This window comes from Heliangelus exortis, chromosome 4 (assembly GCF_036169615.1).
Source record: "Heliangelus exortis chromosome 4, bHelExo1.hap1, whole genome shotgun sequence".
In the NCBI taxonomy this organism is placed as follows: Eukaryota; Metazoa; Chordata; class Aves; order Apodiformes; family Trochilidae; genus Heliangelus; species Heliangelus exortis.
The window spans coordinates 531,585-550,901 of record NC_092425.1 but is presented as its reverse complement, the minus strand read 5'-3'; the positions used below and the strand labels follow the sequence as shown (position 1 = coordinate 550,901).

At 42.6% G+C, this 19,317-nt stretch overlaps 1 protein-coding gene and 1 long non-coding RNA gene across 5 annotated transcripts in view; both read left to right on the top strand.

Annotated features, from left to right (window-relative positions):
* Positions 1–19,317, top strand: part of LOC139795639 (uncharacterized) — a 504,885-nt gene that overhangs the window by 151,550 nt on the left and 334,018 nt on the right. The gene's annotated exons all lie outside the window — the stretch shown is intronic.
* LOC139795637 (uncharacterized) overlaps positions 1–19,317 on the top strand; it is a 207,096-nt gene that overhangs the window by 12,936 nt on the left and 174,843 nt on the right. For all 4 annotated transcript variants that reach the window (XM_071742558.1, XM_071742557.1, XM_071742559.1 and 1 more), the window contains exon 2: positions 6,941–7,007. In XM_071742558.1, the coding sequence (XP_071598659.1) occupies positions 6,941–7,007 (67 nt within the window). The remainder of the gene's footprint in view (positions 1–6,940; positions 7,008–19,317) is intronic.

Below are 19,317 nucleotides of genomic sequence, written 5' to 3'. Positions count from 1 at the left end.
CTACCTTGATGGTTTGGCACCTGAGGAGGGCTGACTTCTTCATCTGTGTGTGCAGGACAATTTCTGTTGGAGCTTCCCAGTTGTGTTTTAGTCTTGCTCCCAGGCCCAGCTCTTGCTCTGAGTCCTGTCTTCCTCTGCTGTTCACTTCCTCTTGTATACACCCCAGGTGAGTTGCTGAATATTCCCCAAGCAAGGCAGCCTTGCTTATTGAACAGGTGGATAGGATGTGACCTGTTGACTGAGACCTGTGTCATCTTCCCACCCCCCTCCAAGCCTTCCCTGCTTAACAGCACTGCCCAGCAGTCTCAATTCCTCTTTTTGGGTTTTATTTACTCCCAAAGAAACCATCCCATGTGCTTACCCCCTGCAGTATCTAACTCTCAGGAGTGTGCTACGTGAAACCTCAGACTCCCTTCATCTGCTTCAGGAATGAAGTGGGAACCTCCCCATCCTCCTCACCCTGCTAGTGTTGCAGTATTATTTAGTAGGAAATGGGTTGGTTTTTTGTCTCACAGGGTTAAATACTGTACTGTTGCTGATTATGATTTTATTGTGCAGCTCCCCAAATGGTGACACCTTGAGAGGGTGTCTCTTCTCTTGAGAGACAGCTCTGAGGGCAGAAAGGTACAGATAAAGAAATCACTTGTGTTCCTAGATTTGTGCCCATGCAAGACAGGAAGGCTGCCCAAGAAAGCAGAGAGCTTTGTGTAAGACACAGAGGTTTGATCATCCCTGGCAGATGCAAACACAGCAAAGGGGGGAGTTAGGATAGAAAGGGGACAGAAAATAATGTTCAATAAATGATGCACGTTTGGGAAATACAGTTGCTTTGCTTCAGCCCCTAAGCACAGATAATGTCTCATTTCCTGGATGGTTCCTAGGAAGGTGAAGTGGCAATTACTGATTGTGTGCCAGCAATCAGAGCTGGGTGCTGAGACAGAGAATTTCCATGCTTCAGCTGGAGATGAGCAACACTCCACCCTTCTGCCTGCTCTGTCCTGTCTAAATCGGTGGAGAGGGTGTGTTACCCAGTGAAAAGACAGGCAAATGTTGGAAGTGCTGGTTCCTCTTTATTTTCATCTCGTACTGGGGCTGTCTTCCATTTTATGTTCTAAAAATATTCAAGTGCATTTATTGTCTTCCCGTTTATTGTGTGCTGAACTTGTTGTGTGTTTTGCTGCAAAAGGCCATTTATACCTTTCAATCTAATGAAAGTTTAGTTTTCTTGTGCACAAATTAGGTTAATTTTTCTCCTTTGTCTGTAAAGGGAGCTTTGGGAAAAACACTCTGCATTGCTTCCTGCAGAAATCTTTTTTTCACTGATTGTATAGGAAGCTCAGGGAGTCTTAACTTCATAAATCCACTGTTTTAGGTGTGGAGTCATTGGTAGTGTACCTACTCTTCCCACCCCCTCTTCTTAGCTCAGTAGAATCTGGAGGATCCATAGGAAGAAAGCCTCTGTTATCTATGTAGTGCTGAAGTACCTTTAAATTTGGTATCAAGTGTTGTCCTGAAGAGTCTGTGCTTCTCCTTGTATTCTGTACGTGTTTGTTCCTACATCTTAGATGTCAGTATCTTCCAATACTGTATTAAATAATGTATCTAATATCTCTCACTTAGGACTCATCCTTTCCTTGAGTACAATTTCATGCACAGGGGGGTTGTTTAGGACATTTTTTTTCTCTTAGAACAAAGTGTATGAGTGTTCACTGCCACTGCAGCCAGCTTCCCTGCCCTAATGGCCCAGCAGTCTCTCTGTGATGGGGTGAGCAGCTCAGGCTCCCCCTGGAGGGGAGTGTTTGTGGGTGCTGAATCAGCAGCAAAGCAAGGACTTAAAACCTTCAGCACAGTGAAAGCTTCACACACACCATGTCTCCTACTAGCTGACAACATACCATACCTGTGCTATCAATACTCTGAATGTAGCACTGCATTTCTTCTCATAACTGAAAAAATACCTTTCCCTGTATTGGTTTTTTATTCCCACTCTGGGACTGAGTTTGCTTTACTTATGCTTTGCTCACCTGCACTTTGCACTGTGAATTTTGGTAGTGTTAATTGCCATCAGCTGTTCCAATGAGCTCGTTTTCATTTAAGAAAAAAACAAAGATAAAAAACAGAGGAAAGTTCATTTGTCCCAAACTGGGGCAGCTGTTGTGACAAGGCCCCAAGGCTAATGTTTTCCCCACAGCTGTTCTCACTTGTGTTCTCTGCCACCCACCCACCCATAGAGTTGTCTCAGCTGGTTACCTGTGCCACATGCAAGTGCTCTCTCAGCTTCATCTCCAGCAGAAGGCTGCAGTCTTGTCTTTTCTTCTTTTCTAACACCAGAACAGTCAGTCTCAAGTTTCCTTCAAGTGTGGAAACAAAAAGGTATCTGAGCATGAAGGGTGAGTTCAAACTGTCTGCTTTTCAAAGGTCTGTGTCAAAACCTTTGATTTGTTTGGCTCTTAGATTTCCAGAAATCAGGACTAGAAGGAACTGCAAGAGATCCTCTAGTCTTCAAAACTGATGCAGTGCAAGGCCAGCTTAATCTATTATGCTTCATAGCTCAAAAAGGGTAGTGGAGATGTTTAAAAAAAATCTAGATCTTGAGATCTGTAATTGCAAACTTTATCCTGTTCTTGTATTCTTAGATCATTGCAGATACAGCAACATTATTGTGATGTTAACTATGGCAGATGATCCTGAGCACCCCTTAGGAGATGCCCAAAGCAATCTGTGGTGTTGCCCCACCAGGAGGCTCAGTTTGGGCATGCTCTAAGTGCTGTTGCAGCCCTGAACTTTGCCTGCAGACACCCACAGTTTGCTTTGTGTGATTAGGGCAGGAAGGTGATAAATTTTGGGGACTGCATCCCCATAAATTTCTACTGACGCTGCTGAATACTTACTGGGGAAAGATGTTTAATGGAAGAGGAGAAGACCTCAGTGTAGATAATCAGAGCTTTGCTTGTGTGAGTTAATCTTGGCCTCTTTGTTTAGGAATCTGGATTTATGTGTATGTCTGCTGTGTGTATTTCTGAAGTATCACTGTCTTTATACTATATGTTGTCTTAATGTAAATGGTATTTTTCCCAAAGCGTGGATGCAGGGGTTTAAGTTTACTAGAGGTCCCCCCATCTGAATCTTCTGTTTCCAGCAGGGCAATTTCAGAAATGGGCTTGTCTTGGATATAAAGCTTTGCCAGTGCACTTGTAAAGACAGCTCTGATGATGTAGGTCAGATTCATCCCCTCTGCTTTGCCATCCCATGGATTAATACAGTGTTCTCTGCACAGCCCATGCAGGGGCTGTGTATATCATGCTAATAGACAGTATTTGCAAAAGTTGTAATTCACATGGGCAGAGTCACAGCTTATGAATTAGTGCTTTTGGCATTTGGGAAAGGAAGCCTGTTTGAAAGCCAGCTGCTTGCCAGCTGTGGCTATTCACAGCAGTTATTACACTGGCTGTGCTTTTCACTCCAACTTTTCATTTAAAAAGTATAATGAGTTATTTTATTACTGCCTTAAAAGTCTATTTATAATTCATTCACCTAGTGATGAATGTGTGTATCTGATTTTCAACCTCTCTTTAATTCTGTTACAAAGCTGAGTTACTTAGTGTAATGTTTTCTTGGCAGAAATGTAAGACAATCACATTTCTGAACAGCCTGTGTGACATTAACTCTTCACTCCTGTACTTCTAAAATATGAGTATTAATGGGTATTTAATATATAACTACTTCTTGTTAGGTTGTTTGGTTTTTTTCCCTCTGCATTGTAGCCATCCCTGTCTTTCAGTTGCCTTGGGTAGCAGTATCTGGGGAATGACTGAGAGTGTTTGGAGGTTTTTCAATGGGGCAGAATCTTTCTGGTTCATCCTTGAAGACACCCATGGCAGTTTTGTTGCCTGTGTGCATCAGGTGAGGCACCTGATGGTTGTATGGTCCTGACACCATTGCTCTAAACCTGCTCACCTTGGCAGCTACAGTATCAGTGACCACTTGACCCAGTGACACCACATTTGTCAGCCTGTGTTCTGGCTGTCCTGCTGCAGCACCTGCTGACAGGGGCTGCCTTATCCCAGAGCAGGTGATGGGACAGCCAGGGTCACTGATGCTGCCTCAGGCCTGGGCCTTGGAGAAGGAGCAGCAGAGGCTTGAATGTGGTCAAGTGGAGGGGGGGTTAAATGCTTGAGACATGTTTGTGGGACTGGGCATGTCCCACATGTAAACAGAGGCCACTCTCTGTCTCATGGTTGTCTGTTTGCTGTGATCACCCTTCTTGGCTGCTCTGTCCCAGCTTCACTCCCAGAAACTGGGAGATTGGGGCATGTGACCTTGTTTTAAGACAGTCAGATTCCCTGTAGGCTGCACCTGCATTTGTCATCCCACTCCCTTCCATGTTGGCTCTGCTGCCCTCTCATAAAATCTGTTGTTCCTTTCATAACAATTGTTGTTCTTCCTGACCCTTCTGGAAGATAAATTGGAAGTCAAGATACATTGCAGAAAACCCAAACCAAACACAGACCACAAGCTGTGAGTGGCTGTAGCTCTGGTGCCTGGTGGGAGCTCATGCCTGAAAGGGCTGCCTCTGGTTTGGAAAAGCTCCTTTTTCATAGCTGCCTGACTAAGTCATGAGAGAGCTGCATCCACACACAAGTTGTAGTTGAAGGGGACAAGAGAAAATGAATCATAATTATTTATGACAGGTTCCCTGAAGTCCAGGAAACGCATTTTAATCACAGAAAGTGTCCTGGAGACAGGCCCAGGGTGTCCCAGGTTCTGTCCTTTGCAGATAATTCTGGGTCTTGCAGGATACATAATGTTGCTAAAAAAAATGTACCTTCGTGCAGATTTAGTCTGTCTGTGATATTTTTGTACCAAGGTGCTGTCCAGTACTTAGAAATCTGGTTGAAGGATCTAAGAATAATACTGTTTGAACCCTAGGAAGTTTTGCTAGTAATTTTTGTAAAATAACCGTATGAGTTAGGAATACATTTTTACTTACTGATATGTAAAGCAGAACATGAAATTAATATTCAGACACAGTAGAGTAGTAATTTTCATTACTGAAATGGGCTTAATTGGAGTTATAGCACTTTTAAATGGCATACTAGCAGCACTATATAAATTAGGTATGTGTTCCTGTGAATAATATAACCATTATCCAATTCCCCTTCTCCATTTTGTTCTCCCTCTTCAAAGAAGTTAAAGATTTTGTCATGTACTTAATACGAATGATATTTTGCTCTCAGGAAGGAAATAATATCAGTATAAATGGAGCCAAACAATAAGACAACAACAGGCAAGGCACTAGGAGCAGCAGTGCAAATCTTTTTGTGGTAAAATGTGCCTTGGATTTGACTGCAGTTTCAGCATGATAAGAGACTGTAATGTTCCATGGGCTGCTACATTTAGCAGGCAATGGCAAGATCTGGAGTCAGCAACAGAACCTTTCTGTTGCTCTTTCTTTGCATGCCTTCATCTATTCCTGTATTTTCTTTCTTTTGTGACTGAGCAAGAGATGTCTGAATGTGTCCCCTCAGATGCATCCACTGGATAAATATTTTCTGAAACAGCAACAGAGCTCCCATAATAGGACATTTACTAAAGGATTCCTCTCTGCTTAGTGACAATGTGCTGTGTGGGGGGTTGGACTCTGGTAGTAACTTTGAGAGAAAGGAGAAGTGTCCTTAAAAACAGTTAAAATGTTTGCAGTTGGGTGTTAGTGGCTTCATGGATGTTGCCCAGCTAGCAGGATTTTGAGAGCACAGAGAAGCCAGACGGGAGTCTGGATGGTGTGATGACTTTCAGATGGAGAGGCCACTGAATTAAGCTCACTTGTTGTAGCTGTTCACCAAAACAGTGCTTGTGATAGATGATCCAGCATGCCTGACCAGAGGAAAAAAGGTCCTATTTTTCTGACTTTAGAAGGCCCATCAAGGGGTTCCATTTCCTGAAGTTAAAACTTTCTCTGCTTTCTTATAGTTCAGAAAAAGCTTGAAACGATTCCACTGGGTATGAAATTTGCCTCAGATCAGTCCAGATCTTTCAGAAATGCTTTTCAAGAAAGAGAAATCCTGAACAACTGGGAAATTTAACTTTTAATTTGTCTTTAATATTTTATCCAACTTCTCAAGAAGCAGGAGAATATTTCAGGACCCAAATGAGATTTAGGTTTGCAAAGCCTCTCAGCTCTCACTGGAACTTGAATGTTTCTGTCTTTTCTAACATTTAAATATCCCTTACAATGAAGATGCTGAGTAAGAGTATCCTTTCATCTTGATTGAGGGGCAGATTTTAGTATCAGAGTTATTTTTTTAATGTCTATTTTAGCATTTTTGTTACTTTGCACTGTCATAATTATTCCGAAGTGTGCATGAAATTCATTTGAATATTTATCATCTTCCCTTTCCTATTACTTGCCCTGTTTTTTATAGGTTTAAATTTTCCGTCAGTATTTAAGATACATTCTGTGGAAGTTTAATTTTCTGTAGTAGTTGTAACTGAGACTTAATGTTTGATGGTGAATGTAGATGCATTCAAATAAAGCATTTTATTGTAACATATTCTGAAAGTAACTGATGGTATGAATTATGCTCCTAGCAATTCAAACAGAAACCTGAATTTTTATTTTTTACAGTCTTATAGTAAGATCTAAGTAAATCAATGGTAGAAGAGAAATTAATGAGGTATTTGAAGCTTTGTCATGGCTTCTGTGGCAATGTGCATGTTTTCTTTCCTATAATCAGTTGAACTTGTTCTTGGATATTCTTTCATGTGTACACTTGAAGTTGTTCACAAGTGTTTTAAATTAATATTTCCAAGTATATTTTCTTGATCAGCAAGTTTTTCTGAGCTGTTGATTGCAAATAATTTGCAATCAAAATGCAAGCTGTGCTGATTCATTTTTATTAGACACATCACCTGTAACACAAGGTATTGTTTTTCTCCCCAGGTGGAGGTTCCAGCTCAGGAAAACATTCAGCCAGAGGTTTCAAAGGGACTTCAGGAAATGCTTAAAGGTAAGTGTGTTCCTCAACACTTTACTGAATCCAGAGTATAATGAGAGTAATTTTTTTAAGCAAGTTTCTGCTATGCATAGTTCTGTTTATGAGTTTTGAAATACACTGTGTGTATTCTCTGATGTTAAATTAAAAAGTGCTGCTTTCATTATATCTCTGCCAGAAAATTCACTTTCCAGAGTATCTGTAGAGGGGGAGCAGGAAAATAATGTGAATGCAGCCACAACAAATGATGGTTTTATTTGAGTAAATAGTCAGGGCAATAAGAGGTGCAATTCCAGTCTAATTCCAGTCTAAAAGATTCATGGCATTCATGAAAGTAAAGGATTTAGAATAAAGGCTTTTTTTATGTGCATTATCTCGCCACCCAAATATGGAATGAATTTGACCACTCTGTTGTATTTTTCCATACAAATAGGCATAGAAGACAAAAAGATGTTTAGAGTGTCAGGTTGTTTTCCGTCCCATCAGAACAAGAAATTTTAAAAGGAAATAGGACTGACTCAAATGTTCCTGCAGATTTTGACAGATGCGACCATTTCCCTTCCATGCTGTCTGGTTTTGTCATGTAATTTAAGGAATGCACTCCACAGCACTGACAATTGTATTTGTCATGTAACCTTGAAAGAAAGTTTGTCATACAGAGGGGCTCAGACCTCATTAAAATCTCATTCCCTGCCAGGGTCTGCTGATGGAGGGCTTGGTACAGGTAAGGAAAGTTCACTGTAGGGTCAGAGTTTGAGGATGTAGATGGAATTTCTTTTGCCTCCTGCCAGAGAATAGATCTGCTGAGAAGACAGAGATGTGTGGCAGACTTGTTGTTCTGGACAGTACAGGACAGGAACTGCCCAAGATGAAGGCTGTGTGTAGTTTTCTAACCAGTGGATTGGCAGCCCAGGCTATCAGACCCAGCTGAACCTGACAGCAGTTCATCTCACTCCCACAAAGGAACTTCATGTGGAATCTTCATACAAAGACACAGATCTCAAGAACTGTGCACACACACTTGGTTTCAGTGAGCTTTAAAATAACTGATAGCTTTATTTATCTATTTTCAAATCTAGTCTTATTTTAGATGGTTTTCTCCGTTACCACTGGGCAGTTACCAAATGTCTGTCTGTTAGGTGCAGGGTACACGGATGAGACATTTTCAAAACAGCTGGAGCTGTATTTGCAGTAGTGTGAAGTTTCCCTTGCAGAGTTTGAAATTGTAATCAACAAGCTTTTCCTTAATTTAGACAAAGCAACCATATCAAACACAATATTAATCATTGTATCTTTCACTGAAACTTTAATGTAATAACAAAAGCTTCGGAAGTAAATCACCAAAGCTATAAAACTAGTGTGTGCATGTCCCATGCTAATTATAACACAACTTGTTTACTAAGGAAAAGGGAAGTCTTGCTTACCTAGCAAGAAAGTAGGACAGCAAAAGCTTCTCTCTGTCATTTAGCAGCTATGTCTGTGCACAAACAGAGCAAGTATGTCAAAATACTGGCATTGCTTTCCAGTCAGTGTTACCTGGTAGGACTATAAGGGAGGATTTTGGTTCATCATATAAGAAATTGCAGCTGTATCTTCTTCAGTGGAAAGCATTGTGGTTGGGTACATGGACAGGGGGCACTTGCAAAGATAACTGAGTACAGATGGATGTGAAACACTGCAATGACTTTACAGCTGCTTCTCTGCAAGAAGAAGGAAGAAAAGGCCATGAGAGTAACAGTGGTTTGTTGCTAGGAGAGGACTGGGAGGCAGTGGTCTGATCTGCCACACAATTAGACGTATAATAAGAAAATTTTAAGAAGCTTTTTTTTGGGGGGGTGGAGGACAGTTGGAAAAAGAAAGGATTTTTAAAGTTACCTGGAAGGTTTAAGTTAAAAGCTTTGTGAGACTTGCTGTATATGAGGACAAGACTCTCCCTGGAATTAGCAGCACTGCAAGGAGCACGGTGTCTCTTGGACATCCAGGCTTCTTAGCATGGTTGCCAGAGTTGTTGGACATGAGCCAACAAGTCTACAGTTCTCATTTGCTAATGGTAGGTGCTTCAGGGGCTGTTAATCCTTCCTCTGGTTTCCACACAATGCAGTTTGTGACAGAAGGGGCACAGATGCTCCAAACGGTGTCTTTTGGGGTCTCAGTAGCTGTCACATCACAGCAGCCCAGAGCTCAGCATGGGCTGCTTTCTCCTGGGAGCATTTCAGACTGAATCTGTACTCCTGTGTTGGTGATTATTTTGGTGCTGCTCCTTTTTGCATTGCTGTACAGTACTGACCCAGGGGTTCGTGGCACAATGACATGTACTAGACCTTCAAACAGCATAATAAACTCAGTAACTCTAAAAAGTGGTTGTTCAGGAGCAGCAAATGAAGTTGGTCAGTCAGTAACTCAGCTGCACACACAAATTGTCATTGCATTAATCACCATTATCTCTGGAAACCTATCAGCTTGCCCAGCAAATTGCTGCTGCAGAGAGCTCTGAGGGCGATGAAATTCAGCCTGCTTTAGACAGCTTGTGTAACCCAGCTCACTCAGGTCAACTGCAGGATTTGAACTGAGGAATTTCAGGGCAGTTGTGAGCCATGAAAGGGCAATAGTTGTTACTCTGAAGCAAAAATGGAATCATAAGCAACACAGATCAGGCAACCAGCAGAGGGGGGAGACCACTCTTTCTGTGGTTACAGAAGTTGTAAAGCAGTGGGAGATCAATGTGAGACCTTTTCTCCTTTCACACCATAACCTGTTGTCTTAAACTCCTTCCCCAGTCACCAAGGAGATGGCCCATAGTTAGAGGTCTGCAGAGGTCACCTCTCCACACCAGTCAGCCCTTTCACTGGTATTTTGGTCAGGTGAACTTTAGCTTGTGAAACATGGGCAAGTAACATCCATTAGTGCATTAACCTGGCAGCCCAGGTGGTGGCAGGCTCCATATTACTCTGAGTTTCCTGAAAAAGAGACAATCTGACTAGGACTCCCTAATCAGGGAGAAAAATGGCAGAAGGGGTATTACAAGAGACTTTGGAATTAAGAGGAGTGTGAAGAGGATGAATGGGAACCTATGGTTTGTGGCTTTTGGCCGAGAGAACAGTTATCAAATTAAAGCAAATAAAACGAAGACTGTCTCTTAAGCCAACTGTACTTAAGCTGTGCATGCAACTTGGTGCCTCGTGATGTTATGGAATGAGAGTTAGAGAATTTTGTTCTCAGTCTGTGACCAGTAATCATCATGGTCCCCAGGTAATCTCCAGCTGAGGAGATTTTAAAACTGTGCATGGGCATTATTATCACAAATGTTTGTGCTGCCATCTCCATTCCTAAGCATTGGGACTGACTATTGTCAGAGGTTGGATCCTGGGTAAAATGCTTGGCCTAAATCTAGAGAGTTTCTTTCATGCTTTTAAGCAGTGTTTGATCCCATAGAGCCATGGGTTCTGCAGCTTCGTACTTTGCATCTTAAACCTCTCAGTAGAGAACTCTCTAATGGGGTGAAGTAGCCAGCAGACGGGCCTGTAGGTTTATATCTGAGGGATGAGGCAAGTGATTTAAAGAAAATAATCCCAGAACTCCTGGCCCTGGTGTCCAGTGTGTACACCCTGTTGTTACTGCAGTGTGATCTGGTCATGTCCCACCTGGGGGGCAGCCCAGGGATCCCTTGCCAGAGAGGAGCTGGGGTGCAGTTAGATGCAGTCCTCCTCTCCTGTCCCTCCATGGGGAGTCACAACACCATGGGTAGACTTGACCTTTTCTAGCTGCCCCAGTGCCTCAGTCAACCCTCTTGTAGTTAATCTCTTTTAACAACCCATTTGGCCATATTAACCTCTTGAATTCTCTGCACACTTAAGCCTGTGCACTAAGAGGCTTATAGAAGGCACAGCTTCACTGAAAATTAAGATGGTAAAGCTTGTCAAGAAACAACATTACTTTCAAGGCAAAGGGTTACAACTAGCAGAGCAGGACTCTCAAAACCACAGGCTTCAACTGGCAAAAACTTAGCAAAATTAGAAATTATGTTGCCTCTATGTGCCAGCAATAAGGTTAGAAAGAAACAGAGAAAGAGATAAAAAAAAAAAGATAACACCACCCCTGGATGGAGTGAGGATTGTGACATGAGGTCCGGGTCCTTGGCTGGAAGGTACATAGTCCCAGTGTTTCCCCTCTTTACCCAGCTGTGCCTGCCTCTCCTGCTGAGCCTGGGCCTACTGTGCACAGGCTCAGTCTTGGCTTGGACCATGTTCTGGAAATGAGTTGGTGGGGCACGGGTCCAGGTGGTCACTTGACATTCTCTTCCCCCTCGTTGGGTTGCCTGAGCAGTGACCTTATTGTCACACGTGCTCTTGGTGTTAAACAGGAGAGTGAGCTTTCATGTGTCACCTCTGCCTGGCCCTGTTCCTTACCCGTGAGGCCAGTGTTCAGCTTACCAGGGCAGCTGCCAAACAAGGGGCTGCCCGGGGACAAAAGTGTCCAGGTGACTTATCAAATGAGGACCCCACCCCAGCACAATGTCCAGTTTGCCAGGGCAGTTCTTTTGAGGCAATTATTAAATTCAGGACTCTGCAGATTTTTCACGTGAAAATGAAAATGTAGAATTTCTTCTAAAGCTTTCATTGTTCCAGAGTAGTTTAAGGCAGGGATGATTTTGTATTCACAACACAAAAGCCTGATCCATTCAGTATTTCACCTGAGTATGTCATTTATTTTCAATCTCCCTCTGAGTAGAGAGAGGTACTATGATAATAAATGAAAACATAAATTCCCTTGAATTGCTGTTCTTTTGCTTTTTATATTGCTGCTGAGATTTCTGCTAGCCTTGGTTTCTCTTCCTGACTGCCTTTCAGTCTATCCAGTGACATTTTCTAATGGCTGCAGTTGGTGTTGAGGAGAAAATCCTCTCTCAGATCCAAGGGGCTGATGAGGCTCTGCATCAGAATTTTTTCAAGAGCAGATTTACTTCAGATTCAGGATGCTATTTCTTGATAGAGGTGGTGGATGAAGCTGGCCTCTGCCCAGATGGTTAGCAAGCATTCCTGCCACAGTTGCCAGACACAAAGAACTGCTTAACATAATTGGGAACAGGGACTTGATAGGTTGCTTTTTGAAGTCTCTCTTGCTGGGTTTCTTCTTCATGGACACAATGGATACTTGATAGGGAGAAAGCGACTGATTCAATAGCTTGTGAGCATTCAGCAGGACTGCATTCAACTGCATTTGTAGTCCTGTGTATTTTTCTTCTTAGCCTCTCATATCCCAGGTAACTTCTTTAGGCTGTTTTAGAGAAGTGTGATCAGCTTCATGATTTTTCTGTTGAAGTTTAGTGTTGTCACAACCCAGACTGGGTAACACAGGGAGATTCATATGGGACCCCCTTGCTTTCTAAACTCCTTCTTAGAGAGGAGCCTGTGTGTGTCTGGGCCCAGTCCCAGTGGCAGACCTGGCCCTCACAGGGAGAGTCCCCATGGTTCTGTCATCCCCTTGGGCTAATTAAGGTGAAATAACACCAAACAATTGGTTAAGGGCTGTATTTATAGCAGAAGTGACCTGAAACTAGGAACAAGTATTTATAGAAGAAACAGCTTGAAACTTGGGAAAGTGTAATGGTGGCGTGACCGATTATTGAAACATTTATAAGAAGTGGAAGGAAAAGGAAATTAAAAAAAAAAAAAAAAAAAGAGAGAAAAGATATCACCCCCCTTGGATCCCTTGATGACAGTGTCAAATGCAGCAATCTTGTGGTAATGAGCATGAACGTGGCTCCTTGGCTTTGTCTCTGTTACAGTCCAGTCTCCACCTCTCTGGGAGTCAGTGCTTTGCTCTGCAAGGCACAGCTGAACATGGAGCTGCACCCCTCAGACTCCCTGTGCTCACTGCAGCTTCTTCCACCACAATGCTGAGACATCAATGTGGTAACTCTTGCAGTCCCTCTCACTTGTTTTCCTTCTGGTGTGGAACAGAACCAGAGGTCAGAGCCTCAGTGTTTCTGATGAAATAGTTTCTGCTTACCAGACAGACCTGCCAGTGACACGGAACTCCTGGCAGCACAAAGCAGCTGTTGCAGCACAGCTTGCCAGGAAAGCAAACCTGGGCCTTGGACTTTCACCTCTTGGGGGTCCTGGTGACAAGTATCCAAGTGACTGCCACCTGAATGGTACTGATAGAACCTCACACCACTTACTGACAGGCAAGAGACTGAACACCCACTGGTAACGTTGGAACAAGACTAGCACAGAGCAAAAGCCTTTCAGATACAACCAAGTGCTTGCTGGTAAATCTTTTACCACTCTTGTTCTAGTGAGCAGTTCTTGACTCCAGACAATGCAAATGGTGTATTGTTGCCATACCTGTAAGTGTCATTGTGAGAAGGAAGAGATAGCCTGAGATATTTGGTGCCTAGCTCTTCAGTGGGCAGTGAAGAGCTGACAGTTTCCTTTTTCAGCTGATTTCGTAGAGTAGCATTGGCTATAGGTCCTGAATGAGAAAGCCTTTCTACTGCTGAGTGCCTCTGCTCACTGCCAGTGAGGCTGCACTGCTGTAACCCTCAGTGTGGCAAAGAAGTGAGCTAAAAGGTTGGTGTCATTGCTCTAGACAGTGCACTAGACAAAAGGGAAATGATGCTTTCCGTGAGTGTTTTTTTGGGGAGCTGTATTAAGATTCATCAAGTAATTTTTATGATAAATGACTGTACTCTTGCCATTTGAACTACATAGAGTGAATCAAATGGCTGTGTGTTAGCCTTATCTTGCAAAGCTGAGTCAATCATGTTGAGTGCAAGAAGTGTGAGTCTTTGTAAGTCTTAGGAGATATATTAGGATCTCTGAAGTCTTTAGACCAAAAGGTCATATTCTGAATTAAGAGATGGCACTGCGTGCTCTTTTTTTTTCTTAGCTGAAGTTTCTTAAGTATTTCTCCTAGTAAATGATACTTTTCATATAACTGAGGAGCCCCTTGAGGGGCAGGCCACAGTTGTAAATTCTGCTTATAAATTTTAATTAACCTTTATTTCAATAGAAGCTGATTTCTACTAGGTCAACATATACTTAGGGAACAGAAAGAGGTCTCTATCCAGTATGTTGCCTTCTGCAGTACTTCTAATTAATCACCTAATTTCAATTACTGTTGATTCTGGCTTTCTCAAAAAGTTCTGCTTAGTATTTATCTTGTGTTCTTTTTTTTTCAACTTGCAAATGTCAGCAAAGTAGCATTGGAATTTTCATGAACACAAACATTACCTGCAGAACAGCACCACTTTAAAAACTCAGAGACAGCAATGTGTACACCAAGGGCTGGGTTTCAGGTAGAGAAGCACCATGTCTTACAGGCATGTAAATCTTTCTCAGGGTTTGAGCCAAACACCCTGAGTCTTTTCAAAAGCTGATGGGTCCTAGAGGCCAGATTTTTAGTGATATTTGAAGAGAGTGTTAGGGGACTGTGAACTTTGGTCAATTCAGCATTAGCACTTGGAGATACAGATATATAACTAGTCAGATATTCAGAGGATTTTCATAGCATTAAGTATTTAAGCATTTTTCAGAATCTTCTACTGTCTGTATCTACATCTTTAAGCCCTTAAATACTTCCATAAATCCAAAGCCAATGTCTCTATGCTGCATATGAATGTTAGACTTCAGCATTAAAGTTTTTCTGGTGAAACTAAATAATTGTCCTACTTCTTAGAAGTCAGCAGGAGGTGGTGAGAACTTCTGAAGGTCAGACTTTGCTTATTGATGTACTTAGTTCCCTGAGGTTTGTTACTTTAGGTTTGGTAACAAGTTTGTCTTGAATAAAACTTGCTTGCTTTCAATTGCTGCTGGTTACTAGCATGGCAGAAATGATAAGGCACAGTTAGTAGAGAAGTTCTGGTTTCTCCTCTTGGGAGCATTGTTCCAAGGCTGGACAGTCATGAGATTTCCCTTGGCACTGAGCAGGAAGGATAGGCCTAGATCCTGCCCCTGCCAAAGGGTTTGGAGCATTGGCTTTTGGAGGGGAGGAAGCCCCTGGGCATGTACCCTGGGTGTGGTGGTGATAGGAAACCAGTGAACCCATCTTTGGTTGTCCTGTGGTGCCGAGCTCATGGTCTGCTGTACGCAGCTCTTTCCTGAGAATGGGACTGTGGTGGAAGCACCCAGAGGCCTCTCACCTGGTCTGGCCAGGCAGCTGAGCTCCCTGGGGCTGCCTCTGCACTCCTGAGGAACAGGGCAGCTCCTCCTTTCAAGTGAACCCACAAGCACAGCCCTCCTGCTGCAGAAATGGCCTTGATGCTCTGGAACAGCTCTGTCCTGTCACCAGGACATGGTGCTGTGGGGAGGCAGGACAGACCTGGCTGTCACCATGGCCTCACACGGGGCTCCAGTTGGGGTGTGGTGGAATAGAGCCCTGCACTGGTACCCCAGATTGCTGATGGCAAGGAGGGGCAGCAGGCCCAAATCCCACATGCACAAGGGGAGAGTGAGGAGTAGAACCATGCGTTCAGGGGTCTTTAGTCTCTTCCCACTTTGCAGGTATCAGCTGAGGATGACTACAAGACTGGGAGGCATTTATGTGTTATGGTGATAAAAGGCATGAAATATGAGTGTGTGCTGAACTTCTGGAGAAAAAATATGTGACTCCTTTTCTTCCTGATGGTGTGTGTGTGGTGATAAGCCCCAAGGGATCAAACCATTCTCTGATAGCAGGATCCAAGATCCTCCCTCTGCTCTGAGGGCATTTCATTTCAGAGATATAAGGATAGTAATAAAAGCTTCCTCCCCACCCTCCTCCCAAAGCAATTCCTTGGCTCAGAGATGCCTGTCCAGAGCTACATCAGTAATACTCCAGTATTCAGCCCAATAAAAATTTTGTCAAGGAAGCATAAAGTTTCTGTCAGATCTTTTCCATTAAAAATCATTTTTATAGTAGCAAGCTGTAACAAGCACACAGCTATGGAGTGAAAGTGTGAAATTATGAGAAATTTGGGCAGTGTTATCATCCAATGGGGACTCAGTGGCAGACCACTTAGAATGCCTTCAGTGTATGGAGCGTGACAACCAGAATATTTTTCACAACAGATTATAATGTAAGAAATTTATTACAGATCTCAGAAGGGAGTCGCCCACGCCACTGGTTCTAGTCCTTCCTCCCAGATATATAACTCGGATAATATGAAGTCATAACTCCCTCTAAATTATTTATGAGCCTGTCTCACCTTAGATTAGAAAATGTTTCTGTTAGAGATTTGCAGGGTTAATATCTGTAGCACTGTGTTTGACTTGCTGAAGTGCAAAGCTATTTCTGCAGTCAACAGGAGGTGTGCAGCATTTGCTTTGTTGGGTTGAGCATTTGCTCAGTTACAGCTGGGTGTGAGCTGATCAGAAACAGGACAGGCAACCCTGACCAGACCACCAGATCTAATTGCAGATAGCTACTGTAGCCAGAGGGAGTCACTAAAAGAAATTCAATAAAAGAATCTGCATCGTGGTCACTGACTAAAATCAATCTGATTCACAGGACACCTCTGTTTAATTTTTCATGATGTGTCATGACACCAAGAGCATCGTGAGCCAAACCTGCCACTCATGGCATTTATTTTTCATTTTCTATCCAGAAGTCAGATGTGTTGATAATTTGCAGCATATTTGTAGCAGGCAGCAACGTTTGCATAATAGGAGGGTCTGAAGAGAAGAGTTTATTTTTACTGTAAACTGTGTTGTTTGATTGGAAGTTCTGATCTATTGATGATTTCATCACTTTGTGATTTATTGGTTTGATCTTAATCATAACCTTAATGTGATCATCACATTTTTCTATCTTTAACTATCTTGATAGAGTTTCAGTATATTAGCTCAGTGATGTTCTAATTTAAGTGCCTCTGCTTGCTCAACCTCTCCAAGAAAATTCATTTCTAAAAGTCAACAGAACAGGTTTCATCTGTCAGGTTTTGCAGTATGGATGTTGCACTCAGTAGGTACAAATAACCTTCACTGAAGAAGATTGCAAGCCAGTGCTTTCTGAGACCAGCTTAATACCCACGTCTCTTGGCCTGACCTAGGAAGAGAAAAAGCATCTCTGTAGTGGGACAGGGAAAGTAAAGTAAGCCATTCATTAAAGATTCACCAAACAGAACACCTGCAGAGCTGCCTCATGAAGCCATGAAAAGCCACCATGTGAGTGCCCAAACCCACAGGTCCTGCTGCACAGCCAGGCATCTCCTCTGTGAGTGTGTAACCCTGCCAGGAGCAGCCATTTCAAATGCCTGTGGGATGAGAGGCAGTATTGCTTTCCTATACTGGGCACTCAAAGGTCACTCAAAATCAATAGCCAATAAGGTGAAAAGCAGCTCTTAAGAAAAAAAAAAAAAAATAGTTGAAACTGCTCCAGAACTTCAGGTTTTACCAGCCACTTGTGTGGTGGCCACGTGCACAGTGTTTCAGCTTGCAGCTCTGCAAAGGCAGTTGCAAAAGATACTTGAGTTTTGTACTCTTGTGTTTTCAAACTCCCTGCCCTGGTACATACCTCAAAGGCAGGGCAGCACAGTTAGCAGTGTAAATGGGCACTGAAATCCAGAGGTCTGACTTCAATACTAGAAGCAGTTTTCTTTGTACTTGCTAGCTCCTTGTATTTTCAATAGCATCATGGTCTACTGCAGGGATCTGTAGTGGTATTCTACTAACATTTTCCTATTCCTGCACACCAAGCTCAAGCATTTTTATGCCCATGGGCAGCTGCAGAGGTTTTAAATAGTTTTTTGTGAAAGAGCTCACATTTATATGTAAAAACATTGTCTGAATATTTCACTGATCACTTTTTATGCTCACAGATCTAGGAAAATGCACGTGCTAAAATAACTTCCAGGCTTTACACTAGAATAGCCCTGCAGATGACACCAGTGACAGTGGTGTGTTGTGCCTGTTTTCCATGCAAGTCTTACACACATCTTGGTTTTCATAACTTGGGTTCCCTGCTACCTGTGAGTAGCTACCTAAAAGCAGACACAGTGCTCAAGCTGGTGTTGAGCAGGGGAGAAAGATGAGGTTTTGTATCATGTAGATGTGCCTCTCTTCTCTAAGTTTTAGACATTTTCCTTTTCATAACAGCATTTTGCTGTTGATGTGCTCAACTTGTGAGCTAATCAGTGCTTGGTGGGGGGGATTATACCCACGCAGGGAAGGCAGACTGAGGGAGGGGGGAGCCTTGCCAGTACTTGGCATTTGAAGTTATTTACCCAAAGTGGAATTTGTGTACAGCAGTCATGCTCCAGGCCAGATTTGGAATCTGTCACTCCAACCATAAATCACATATTCACAAGTGGAAAACTTGAACAGGCACCTGCTTGTCTAATGGAAAAAGCGTTTTATTTCTGCTCTAAACAATGTTGTTTGTAGCTTTTTCCCCAACTTGAAGTAAGTTCAAGCTCTATTAAAGTCTTAGCAGAATTTGAGTAACTCTAAGTGGGTTTGATTTTTATTAAACTTCATTTGAATGCTTGTGCATTTTTTCTGCTGTATTAAGTAGAGCATTTAATGAATTTTGACTGGTAATACAGCCAGAAGCCTCATTACTTGAAAGGTTTCTAGCTACCAGAACTATGTTTTAAGGCTCTGATGGAGAAAAATGAGCTTTCTGGTGTTTCCAAACTGAAAGACCAATGAGTTGTCACCTCTTTTTACAACACACCCAGCATTTCAGGTCCCTGTACCTTGAGTTGTGTTTTGTGGATAATAGTTCATAGAAGAGAATTTAACTGTGGTAGCTGATGAGATGTGTAATCATCTCCAGGAGCTCCTTCATTTGTTTATTTCTCATGCAAAGCAGGTTTCTGTGCAGCAGAGGTGCAGTTTGGAAAGATGGCAGAGTCAAAGCCTGAGCAGGAGGCAGATAGATCTTCCAGCACAGGAAGATCAGGCAATTTGTCACCTGGCTTTAAAGTAAAAAGTGGCTGCATCTATTTTGTTCAGAGGACTAGAGGAGGGAGCTTGCATTTATTTTTGTGGAAGGTGGAACTGTGAACTTTTTTAGTTGCTTTCATGAAGAGATGAAAACTAAAGTCTTCTGACTGAGCTTTGTATGGAAAAATTTGTCCTGCTGATTCCCTTGATTAGGAGGAAGTATTTCTTCTTCCTTGCAAAAATGTTTGACATTTAGAAGGATATCTGAAAAAAATGCATTCTGCAGGAAAATAAAATGAGAGCCTTACAACCAAGAGACAGTAGGACAGACTGGGGGACCTGTTCCAGTCGTGGAAGCCCCAGGCTCAAGCCCTTGTTAGAACATGAAACATGAGCTCAGGGTTGGGTAAATGCCCAAGTCACACAATTATTCTTTAGTGAGGTCTTCCTCATGAGTT